General features: G+C 34.4%; 1 protein-coding gene across 2 annotated transcripts in view; it reads right to left on the bottom strand.

Moving 5' to 3' along the window:
* Nucleotides 1–1455: 1455 nt before the first annotated feature.
* The window catches only part of MAP3K7 (mitogen-activated protein kinase kinase kinase 7), a 77185-nt gene continuing 66134 nt past the window's right edge, over nt 1456–12506 (bottom strand). For both annotated transcript variants that reach the window (XM_017888243.1, XM_017888244.1), the window contains 4 exons: nt 11816–11921; nt 7117–7178; nt 6310–6425; nt 1456–4549 (listed from right to left, as the gene is read on the bottom strand). In XM_017888243.1, the coding sequence (XP_017743732.1) occupies nt 4369–4549; nt 6310–6425; nt 7117–7178; nt 11816–11921 (465 nt within the window). In that variant the 3' untranslated portion in view covers nt 1456–4368. The remainder of the gene's footprint in view (nt 4550–6309; nt 6426–7116; nt 7179–11815; nt 11922–12506) is intronic.

Genomic DNA, 12506 nt, shown 5'->3' with positions numbered 1-12506 from the left:
TCACTGTTACTGAAAATACTGTTTTGCAAATTGTTCTGTGGCATAACAACCAACCTAGTCTTTCCCGGGATTTTGAGCAAACAGAAAGCAGCTGCAACGTAAAAAAATAAAGAAAAGAAAAACACAGAAAACTTAAAATTCCTCTCAAAGAAATTACAAAACTACTCAAGTGGGGAAAAGGCTTAAGAAGTAAAGTGTACGTATTTTAGGATTTCATTTATGTAAAACTGTAGAAAATGCAAACTAATCTATATTATTAGAAAGCAGATCAGTGGTTGTCTGGGGACTGGGGTAAGAGGAGGGCTCAACTGCAAGGGGCAGGAGGGTACTTTTGGGGGTGGTAGACATACTGAGGATGTTGACTGCTGGTGTGGTTTCCCAAGTGAATACGTAAGTCAAAACTCTATAAGCAGCACACTTTTACTTAAATGCTCACCAAATTCTGAGGTGATTTAGCTTTCACATTGACTTATTTGGCAGGTAGGATATCTGCATTTTAAAAAATTGGATGCAGTTTATCATACATGAATTATACCCCAATTTAAAACCATGCAGATCTCCCACCTGCCAAATAAGTCAACGTGAAAGTTAAATCACCTCAGAATTTGGAGAGCATTTAAAATTACAGCATGGCAAAGTTGTTTAGATCATAGACTTGGGTTTTAAAAGACACAGGGGTGGGTCTCAATGTTGGCTTTGTTGCTATCTATAGAGCGGTCACAAAGCCCCTGAATCTTCTAGTTATGTTACCTCGTTCTCTTCCTTTGTTTGCCATTCAATCTAAGATTTTTCCTATGCTTTCTTTGCATCATGGACTAACAGTGGCCACGGCGTCCCCATGCATGAGATTTTGCCTGAAACAGATGATGATGGAAAAGCAGACTTAGGCACAACTCTTAACCTTTAGGAGCCTATTTTCCCATCTGTAAGATGGGAATACTATCTAACTACTGTGTGACTGAAATGGACATGTAACTTGGTATTGGTAATAGCAGTGCAGTTTATAATATATGATAAACAAATATTTATTAAAAGAATGAGCAACTGAATGGATGGATTTATTAAAATGAAGGTAGAGTTTATAAGAATGTATGCATATGTTTAGGTTGGAAAGCCAGCAGATTGATAAAGGAATGAAATACCTAATTTAACTTAGAAATACTCTAAGAAAACAGCTTTCTGATGAGAAGAATCACTTAGCGATATATGACGTGTTGTGCTTCATACAAATTAGGACTCACGAAATTGTGAAGAGCTCCATTTAACACAAAACTTTGAAATGCAAGAGATGATGTGTTAACTGGCCAATTACTCAGCCTCTTAAAAACCCTGATTATGGTACAAAAGTGCCATTTCAGTTTTTCCTAGGTTCTGTGTAAGGTAAACGTGGTGCTAAAGCAGAACACCTCACAGCTCATTTGCTGATACAAGTCATTCACCACTTTTACGTACCAGTTTAGAATAGTAATCTGAATTTTATTAAAAACAAGAATAAATCTAAAAAGCTTCCTTCAATTACAAGTATGGACAAGAATTTCTGCATTACATCATTTGACAAAATGTTCTGAATGACAGAAGTAGAAGTAGAACTTACTACCATTTGAAGACAGGAGTTGAACGCTGAAAACCACACACATTTATAGAAAGAAACCAAAGTTTCACAGGGAAGACCTGTGATCTCTGGCTACAGGAGCTGAAATTAGGAACATGAAAGAAACTTGAAAAGAGAAGACATTCAATACTCTAAAATACTTCAGCAAAAATAGTCAAACATTTGTAAACAACTTTTAACACATCTTTATACGCCGTGTTGCTATATGGTAAATATTCTTAACTGATTATTATTCAACTCAAAAAAGTGATTTTTATAGCTCATGAATACTTCCCACTAGATTAGATAAAAGCTTGCTTTCTTTCCCTGGAGGCAAGAGTAAAATGCAATTAGGGCTTACTCAGTGATTGTTTTAGAGTTTCTTAGACTGGAGCATTCCAGCCACTTGCTTGGCTGTTTGCGATTTCCACCCAAAAAACGAAGGTCAAAATAAATTGTAAAACCAGAGCGAATAAGTATGGCTCCTTGTTAACATTTTTATTTGCAGGTTTGATGGATAAGGACACTGATGAAACTGGCTGTGGATTTTAATTATCCCTGGTATCTTTTTCCCCCATCTCCAGGGATCATCAGGACTTAAAAGCATGAAATTGACAACACAACTACTTAAAAACAGAGTAAGGCTGAACTGTACTCAATGTCTAGGGCAACTACAGTACTGAAAATCCCAAGGAACTTACTGTAAACAAACAAGCAACTGTTCAACAGCCTCTTGCATTTGGTACCACGACTAAATCTACTATTTTCTTCCATTTAGCTATTTGGATATTTTTATGAAATGACTACAAGTAAAAACTGTAATAAAATTTCCCTTTAAGTGTGTTATGATACAGCAAAACACATCAATGACTAGAAATAAGATCTGAAATCTTGAATGCTAAATCCTAATGGCAACATCAAGCCTTAGCATTCACACTTGGATATCTCGTGCTCTGAGATAAAAGGCCTCTTTAAAGTGACTAGGTCCCTTTCAGTGGAGTGACAGATGTACATACAAGCAACAATGCTATGGAGGAGTCATGCTTTATCCTAGTCTACAGTTATTTTCTCTGCCGATTTTATTTTACTATTACTATGCTGAACCCAATATCTGTTTCAGCTAGGTAATCAAATTATTTCAGAACAATAACACTCTTTTATTTAAATTAAATGATAGAAGACATTTATTTCCAGGAAGCTTTCTAAAATAGCTTTTGAAGAAGCTAAAAATAACAGTTTAGTACAAACTGTCCTTCACCTGTATTGCTTGTATATACAAGGAATTCATTATAAAACTCAGTGGTAGGAGGAAAAAATAATGGAAGAAAAAGTTACCTGCTTTAGCATTTTAAAGAATAGTTTTGATAACTTCTTAGATCCTGCTTATCTGAAATAGAGCAAAAACTGCAATACGGTCATGACAGAATTCTAATAATCACAGCAATTAATGCCTTCATTTTGAACTTTTTCTTCCTAAAACATTAATGCTATAAAAATCAGATTGATGACATCCTTGTTTGAAAGACACCTTGTATTGGTATCAAAATGTGACTTGTTTTAACACCACCTGAAAAAATATAGAGTTTGCATAGTCTATCATTTCAATGTCATTTTATTATTAAAGTTATTCTGAAGGTTTTGGTAGCAAAATTACTGGTAACAATATAAATACTCTATAAGTGTTGAAATTATTTTAAAAGTGTTGAAAGGCAGCAGGCATTCTAGAATGGGATTGTAAGGAAAATCAAATATTTCAATATCCAGAATAATTAGGATACTTGTTGAATTTATATTTACTTTTTTAACTTCCTTCTGATTTGCCTGGTTTATTCCTCATTTGGTATCATAAAAAGAAATTTAAGCCCAAGCCTTTTTTAGCTGGAGCAATAATTTCCGTTTTCCATTATTTTCTTCATTTTTTTTTCAAATACAGGAGAAAACAATCAAAGAATCATTGCAGGAAGAAATGATCATTTAAGCTCAATCATGTTCTTTTGCCTTTTAATTTCATTTAAGAGATTAATATTAGTCATAAAAGCTTTACAGTTTCAACACACATACACACAATCACAGAATTAAAAATCTTTACTCCTTAAAAAAAAAATGAGTTCCATTTTGTTCAATGTATCACAATCAAATTTTAGTCTAACAAAATCCGGTAAAACTGCTTTCATTAAATAGAGCAGCTGCCACTTACCTTTACATATTTTACGGATGGAACTGATCCAAGGATGCTGGCATCAAAGCCCTTACACTGAACTATCCCTAAAGGTTCCGTATTTCCATAATATATCACCAATCACTCTAAATTTATAATACCCTGTCTTTAACTTGGTATATACCATCTTTTGGGAAAAAAATTATTAGTATTTTGAGATGAGATACAAGAATAAAGTCATTCTTGAGGTTCCACCTCTAATATGAAAAAATGGACGATGTTTGCACATAGCAGCTAGTTTGATACCTCCTGTTCTGTTAGGCTAGCCTTCACACAATGAGCATGCATATACAGCCACAGTTCACTGCATCTGTTTTGAAGTTGCAAAGTGCTGCTCATTCAAGTCACAGATGCTACCATGTTATGCAATGAAACAGTAAAATTGTATGTCCACCATGAGAAAAGGAAAATAAACAATGAAACAAATGCAGCAAATATAGGCAGTTGGCATTCAGAACACGCCAAAAAGCTAACACTCATGAATTGTCATTTTAAGGTTTTCCTTTCCTTAAAAAAAAGTCTTTCTTTGCATATTTCAAAATGTAACGGTCCCAGAGAATCATGAAGTGCCTTGTCGTTTCTGCTGCTGACTTCTGATGACCTCTAGTTGTTTTTTGCATTGCTGGTAGTAAGTAGAAAGGCTTTTGTTTTCGTCTAAAAGCTTTTTATGTTCTTGTACCAGGCGAGATGTATTTTGCTGGTCCTTTTCATCCTGGTCCAGTTCTGCAACTAGTTCTTGCCTACAAACAAATACCACATAATATTACACATAATGGAAAAATTCATACCTTACTAGCTGACGATGGAAGCTCAATTAATGAGAATTTTTATTCTGGGTTTATCATTTTGCATCTTAGGTACACTGCTCAAGCATAATTATGGACTGGGGTGGAACTCTCATCTATTTCTAGTGTAATCATACAACTATCATAATCCTTTTATTAAGTAACTGTACTTGGATAAATAGTGAAGCAGATAAAATGGTAAAATAAAAGTTTCAGAAAATTTCATTTTCTATCCTCTTTTTGTGTAGGAAGGATGAAAAAAGGCTGGAAAAGGTTCTATCTGGCTATGGGAAAATATCATGAAGTTCTTATCATTCACATTCTACTTTTGTACTCATTCGCATTCTGAAGTCACAATCATACTTAACTATAGTAGAGAGTGGTAAGCTAACAGAAAATTTGCAAGCTAATTAAAATAAATGCTATCGAATTTAAAGCTTTTTCCCATTTTAAAGCAGTGAGAAAAATTACAAAGTACCACTTATTTTAAAATACTTACATTTGCAAGCATTTTCAGGAAAGACCCTCATTCTTTTATAGTCTGATAAACTTATTTAAGTCCCTTTTATTCGGGAACTATTAAGTATTCCCAAAAAAGATGCATCTTTAGGCATTTTCTAAAGTGAGGTTACTGGATATAAATGAGTAATTAATAAAAGGTCCTTAAGCAAAATAACTACCTAATACTATTTCTGAAAGTATTTAAAATTAATTAAAACTGTCACAGTTTTCACAGCCAACAGCCTACTCTACCATTTGTTTTTTCCAGCATAGAATTCTTCTTTCAAATGATTAAAGTATGGCAAAAGTATAGGTTAAATACGTGAAATAAGAAATCAAGCTTTCTCAACATAAAGTGCCAGCAGTTCTATAATTACTTCTACGATTTCCAGACTGTAGTATTTAATTTCCTATTTAGGCTTACCTTTCAAATACTAGGTTGGTTCCATTTAAATCACTGTATCAATAAATTGTGATAAAACAATTTTTTCTCTCTTTGTTCTTGAAGTACATACAGAAAGCTTTTCACAAATTCAGAAAAAAACTTTCATTTATTTAGATTAAAATTAATGAAGGGAATCCTATTATCATACATATATAAAGTTGCCAACATTTTTTCCTTAACACTTCATTTTAGTTACCACTAATAATTCAGTTTCCTAAGTATAAAACTTCCTGAAGGTCATGCTTAAGAAAACTGAAGATACATACATATTTAAGAACCGTGACTGTAGTAGTAAGGAAATTAGATTGGATTTCTTTAAAAGGGAGGAAGGCAGTTTCTATAACTCCTTAGAAAACACTCAGTTATGAAATACAGTCTTTTAATAAGTAATACAATCCTAAACATACACCTGGAAAAGTGTATCTACAAAATGTTTCTAAGATAAGGCACAACTGAATGTTAGTAAATCAAATTATTTTATCTATGTACAAGAAAACAATAAATCTTTATAACAATAAATCTAAACAGCTCTGAGAACATAAAACAATGGGTATAGAGCACCAGTTTATTTTCCATAGCACTAATATGATATAGTCAAAAGGACTGAATTTTGCATAAAAAATTCTTAGTAAAAGGGTGCTTAAAACTTAAACAAGTTGAAAGTATACTTAATGCCTAATTCTAAAAACTACGTTTTCATTGCACCTTATCATATTTTAAACTCAAAATACTAATGTATTTTTATTTTTATTCATAAAAAATAACTTACTTTCTCTGTAATAACAATGCAATTTCTGTTTGAACTTTCATATATTCTTGTGCCATTTTACAATGCTGTTCAAACACTGCCATAGATTCTTTGGAGTTTGGGCACGGTGCTAGAGGCTGAAAATAATCAGGAATGTTAAAACATAATTACATCAAATTTCAATATCTAGCTGAGAGTTAACACAGAGACTGTGATATATTTTTATAGCACTAAAGCAATGATCTTTTAAAAATAAGTGTTAAACCATGCCCTAGAAAATCTCAGTGTCCTTTTGTCAGAGTTAACTCAGCATTTAAATTTACTCTTGCTGTTTTAACAGTTTGTTACAGAGAACCATGATCGTTGGAGTTGTAGTCTCTGGTATGACATTTCAGGTTGCAAACAGGATCAAACTAAAAGATGTTTATAGCCCTCATACTCATGAGGAGGCACTGAAGTATATTATTTACATTTTCAGTCACTACGAACACGAGAATGTATCACAAATGTATTAGATAGAAATAAACCTATGAGTTTTGTTTTAACTCACTAAAATTAAACAGTGAAAATGTAACGCTTAGCAGTACTAAGGAAAGATACTGGAGGATTTTAAGATGACTGAAAAGATAAGAATATGATTCTGCCAATTTAACGTTTAATTAACTTAACCAAAAGAATTGTTTATTTTGATTTGATTCTAAAAAGTTTAAGGAGGCCAACTAAAAGGATAAACTAAGGACTATAGAATGATGGGTGGCAACACAATTGTCAGCTTTAAAATCTCTAAGAAGAAAAAAGTCAGCTTCCAATGAGAAAGTACTCCTTTACCTGTAGTTGGTGATCCAGTGTAAGATAAGCCATTGGGATGGAGTTATCTGATCCATTGGTATCTGGAATTCAAGCATGCATTGTATTCATTTTCTGTCACAAATAATTGTAAATGAACAGCAAGAAAGCATGAATGAAATACTTCTTTTTCCCTAAAGTAAATATTATGTAAATTAAAAGTTATGGCTATTGGTAATGGAAGAGTCTATTTCTGAATTCTAAAGGTTAAAAAAAGGATATTCAATTATCAGATATTAGAATGCAATCATATTCTCATACCTATAATTTAAGTTGACTATTAACTGAATAGAACACAATATATCAGAGCTTCTAAGCTCAGAGTTAATTAAAACAAAACAGTGATATGAGACCTTTATATTTTAAATTCAGTCTTAATTGACCCTATCTAATCAAACCCCACATCTCTTTTCTTTATCATGCTAAGTTTATTTTATAGAAGGCTATGTCAACTCTGTTAATATCAATGTTCCTTAACAGGGAAAGGGAGAAAGCAGAGACACATTCTCTTCCAGCGGATCACTTTCAATTTATATAGGTTATAATGTGACCCCCACCACTCATCCCGCCCTTCCCAGTAAGAATCACTGCAGAAAATGAGATGTTGGTGATGAGAGTGTATTACAAATGTGAACAGTAAGGAACCAAAAAGAGGATGAAACCTGTGGCTCAATGTCATGCCGAAAACAGGTAAGTTGATTAATTCAAACAACTAGTCAATTTTATAAAATTATTTGAATAGAATGCTTTTGTTTATATTTCAAAAGAGGTAAAACTGCCATACAACTTGACTGAGATGCATGGGATAGTCTCTTCTCAACATTAATGGTTACGTAGAACAGTTCCAGAAGTAAGCAGAATAACTCTGAAGTAATACAGAATTTTCTACTTCAGAAGTAGTTGCTTTCCCACTGTTAGTAGAGAAAAAATGAGCTAAATGAGTGAGTTGTTCAGTCTTTTTCTGACGAATAACTCCTTGAAGGAGTGGTATGGATAAAGGCAAGTCAGGATGACAGCAGATGCACTGTATGCAATCCAAAAAAACTCAAGATGGGTTGCTGGCTCAGTAGTCTTCTAATTTATTGTTAGCTGATATTCCTGTTTTTTTTTTTTTTGAGGCGGAGTCTTGCTCTGTCGCCCAGGTTGGAGTGCAGTGGCCGGATCTCGGCTCACTGCAAACTCCGCCTCCCGGGTTCACGCCATTCTCCTGCCTCAGCCTCCCGAGTAGCTGGGACTACAGGCGCCTGCCACCTCGTCCGGCTAGTTTTTTGTATTTTTTTAGTAGAGACGGGGGTTTCACTGTGCTAGCCAGGATGGTCTCGATCTCCTGACCTCGTGATCCGCCTGTCTCGGCCTCCCAAAGTGCTGGGATTACAGGCTTGAGCCACCGTGCCCGGCTGTTTTTGTTTTTGTTTTTTTTAAAGCCACTGAGAATGTGCTTGCAAGAAACTCCAAAAGCTAATTAGCAAAATCAGACCAAATGAGATAATACCTGTGAGGAACACCATGCAATGCTGGCATATATTAAGCACTCAATACATGGCGGTAGTTATCATTATCGTTCATGTTAAATGGAGAATTAGAAAGAAAGAACAATTTAAAACAGTATAGTATGAATTGCATACTGAAAAAGTAATGTTTATTAAATATTGGAGGGCAATACAGAAAAACAGTAGAGACTTCAAGGCACTTACCATTAAGGCTCATACACAGCACTAACATAAATGTGTGTTTTTCTGAAGTGGCTCAACAAGAAATACACTTGTTATTTCTCTGACCAACTCTCCTCCCACCCCAACAGTAGTTTCAGACTATGCTCCCACATAAACACTGCTTTCCACAAAACTAAAACTGATTTAAAATGACTGATTTCCTCCTGATTTACTAGAAAAATTTAAGTGTCTTGAAAAAGTTTCCTCAATTTAAGATTTCCATTCCTATTATTCTTTCTTAAATCACTGATACATTATATATCTCATTATATCAGCACCCTGTATCTGATATGTATTTTAGAATTAAGTATAATGCATCAATGTTGCATGGTATTCTGAGAGTGGAAAAAAAGTCCAAGGATTGTGTTATTCAAATAATTAAAATCCTTCTATGGTGGGGAACTTAAGGTCCTTCACTGAATTTCATCTTCTCTCTAAAACAAGTAAGTGGGATTTCACTTTCTCACTTTCAAACTAAATTGAAATGGAACTTCCAGTCTCTACTAGCAATAATTGGTCAAAGATTGGAAGATTATTTAATGAAAGTTTTGCGCGTGTGTGTGTGTGTGTGTGTGTGTGTGTGTTTCAATTGCTAATCAAATCTAATTGCTTCTCCAGAATGTCAAGGCACATGTCGGTTTGGTTAAATTAGGCAAACTCTCTTTTCTGACCCCTCAAACACAACACTTGTTACTATCTCATATTCTTTGAGTATGCATTCCCTTCAGTGGAATATTGCCTTCTCCTTTCTGCTTTATGACTAAAGAACAAGTCTCATCATTTTATGAAAAGGTCAGAGACTATGCCAGGTCTTGTTTAATTGATTTCTCTTATAACTATCGAAACACTCAGCTTGTACTATAAATTTAGTAAGTTATTATATAGTATAAGTTTATTTTTAATGTGTCAGTATTATGACTCTAACCAGACTGCAAGGAATGGGGCCATGCCTTATACTTTATATTAATACATCTTTGCAAAGTACTAAGCACAGGTGAAAATTCTTTAGTGAGTTTCCCCCTCTGCGGCTCCCTCTATTGTACGTCTAGATATCTCTCTCACTAGATCCTCTCAGTATGTGTATCTTTTTAAACACCCATTATATTATAAATAGGAACTGAAGAGCACTCATTATCGGATTGTTTTGCTCTTTAGCTCTCTCTGAAAATATGCAAAAACCTCTGAAATTAAAAAAATTTAATTAGGTTGTTTTAACCTAGGTTTACACTCTTAATTTTTTCCTTGGTCAGTGGGCCTTCAAAGAAAAAGACTTTACCTATCTGTTCCCTAATTTAGAGTTCCCAATCTATTAGCTTGGCTATCAATATTTTTCTTAGAAATACTGCAAAGCTGAATTAATTATAAACTTAAACCAGAGCATCCATTTTCAAAATGTATTCAAAATTATAGCCACACATTTGCAATATATTTCAAGGCAAAGACAAAATTCAGCTGATATTGCAAGTTATTTCTAGCAATTGGTATTTTGTGTTGTTTCTAGGTACAAAAAAGAAACAATGGGACAGGACTTGGAAGGTAGAAGCAACACATGAAGCAGAAATGCAGCAGTTATGTGAGAGAGAGGCTTAAACATCTTTTATTTTACCCCCATGAAGTCACAATCTGCCACACTGTTGACTGGCATATATAGATTAGTACAGACTGAAGACAGGAGGCTCTGCTGAGTTGAGTACCAGACCTGGGCAAATGCTGTAATGTCAAGGAGCATACTCCCTTGCCAAAGGGTTCAGAAATCAAAAAGAGCTGCTATCACCTGAATGTTAATGATAAAATTGGGCAAGAGCATTTCCCTGTCTACCACTGGGGAGGAGCAAGTCTATAATGAATTCTATACATGTGCTGCATAGTGGTGAATGCTCTGGACAGTCCTAGGTTGGGCTGTGCTAGGGGTGAAACAGGAGTTTTTGCCACCACTAAATTTAAACTTCCTAAAACTGGAGAGTACACCCTGGCTAAACATAGCTCTATCTTACATGACACAGAGAAAAACCACCCAGTTAATTTTTTAAATTAAATTATAAACTTGACCAAACCACATCAGATAACTATAAATACTTGAGTTGTATTTTAGTTTGTAAAGACAGAAAGCTGACTTTTAAACTTCAATCTAATTGCTACTATTAATAACATAGTCGATCTTATATAAAATACCAAATGCTTTAATTTTCCAAGGGCTTAAGAGATGATCTTTCCCTTCATGACTTAATATAATATAAATAAAAAATTTCATAAGTACACTTATAAACACTTATCAAGGTATTCTTTTACAGTTAGGGAAAAATTAATTCTACTGTGGCACATCATTTCCTGTTTGCCCATAATGAAACAATGCCATCACTACCTTCAGGCAGGTGGACATTAATACTAATATTGTGACCAGTTAGTTATTCATGTTGGGGAGCTTTAATAACTCTTCACAGGCTTCTAAAGGTCTAATAGAATATTTGTATAACTGAAAATGGTGTCTCTTATCAGTTAAAAACAATTCAAAAGGTCAATGGTCAGAATTTTTTTCACCTTAAGGTACATGACATCTTGTGTCCTTAGAACAAAAGACTGAGAGGAAGATGATGAGGATGATTTTTACCATTCTCTGATTTTAGTTACTGAAAAAATAATGACTTTACTACTATCATCTAGTAGGATGCATCTAGTAGGAAAATCACAGGCTGAAGTATCAAAAATTCAACATGCTTTGCAACTGGAAAAAAACCCCAGACAGATGATCTTTAAAACACATGTTTAGTATCCGGATTAAAAAAAATACAGAAGGCAAGGCAGTCTCTGTCTCTGTATTCAAAATGGCATTTTAACACGTATTGCTAAATATTTCATATAAAAATCTAAACAACAGTATAATGCCTGCCTTTGTAAAAATTAGAGTAATGACATAGCCAAATGAAAATGATTGATTGAACTTCATAAGTATGAAGAAACAGACTGGTCACCTGTGGAATCATCAGGGGTCCATGGATGACTTCGAGTTGGCTTTTCTGAGGTTGGTCCTGAGGTAGTAATCATTCTGACACTGGGACTGGATGACCTACTGCTCACCTATAGCAAGAAGTGATAGGAGAAACAAAATGTGATTTTTTGATTAAAAAAAATAACGAGAATGTTTCCATTAAAAGGCAAAGAAGAGACTTAGAGATCCCCAAAAAACTCTTGTAAACAACAAAATAAATCCTCTCTTATATATATGTAAAAATTTATATGCACTCACACATACCTCTTAAAAACTGATGAACTTGCAAGAAACTAAGAAATAGCCGGGCGCAGTGGCTCAAGCCTGTAATTCCCAGCACTTTGGGAGGCCGAGACGGGCGGATCACGAGGTCAGGAGATCGAGACCATCCTGGCTAACACGGTGAAAGCCCGTCTCTACTAAAAAATACAAAAAACTAGCCGGACGAGGTGGCGGGCGCCTGTAGTCCCAGCTACTCAGGAGGCTGAGGCGGGAGAATGGCGTGAACCCGGGAGGCAGCGGAGCTTGCAGTGAGCTGAGATCCGGCCACTGCACTCCAGCCTGGGTGACAGAGCGAGACTCCGTCTCAAAAAAAAAAAAAAAAAAAAAAAAAAAAAAAAAAAAAAAAAAAATCTGAGAATTAAAAAAAAAAAAAAAAAAGAAACTCGGAGATT

This window comes from Rhinopithecus bieti, unplaced genomic scaffold (genome assembly GCF_001698545.2).
Source record: "Rhinopithecus bieti isolate Rb0 unplaced genomic scaffold, ASM169854v2 scaffold_18053, whole genome shotgun sequence".
Classification (NCBI taxonomy): domain Eukaryota; kingdom Metazoa; phylum Chordata; class Mammalia; order Primates; family Cercopithecidae; genus Rhinopithecus; species Rhinopithecus bieti.
The sequence above is the reverse complement of the archived record's forward strand: the minus strand, read 5'-3'. Positions and strand labels throughout refer to the sequence as shown.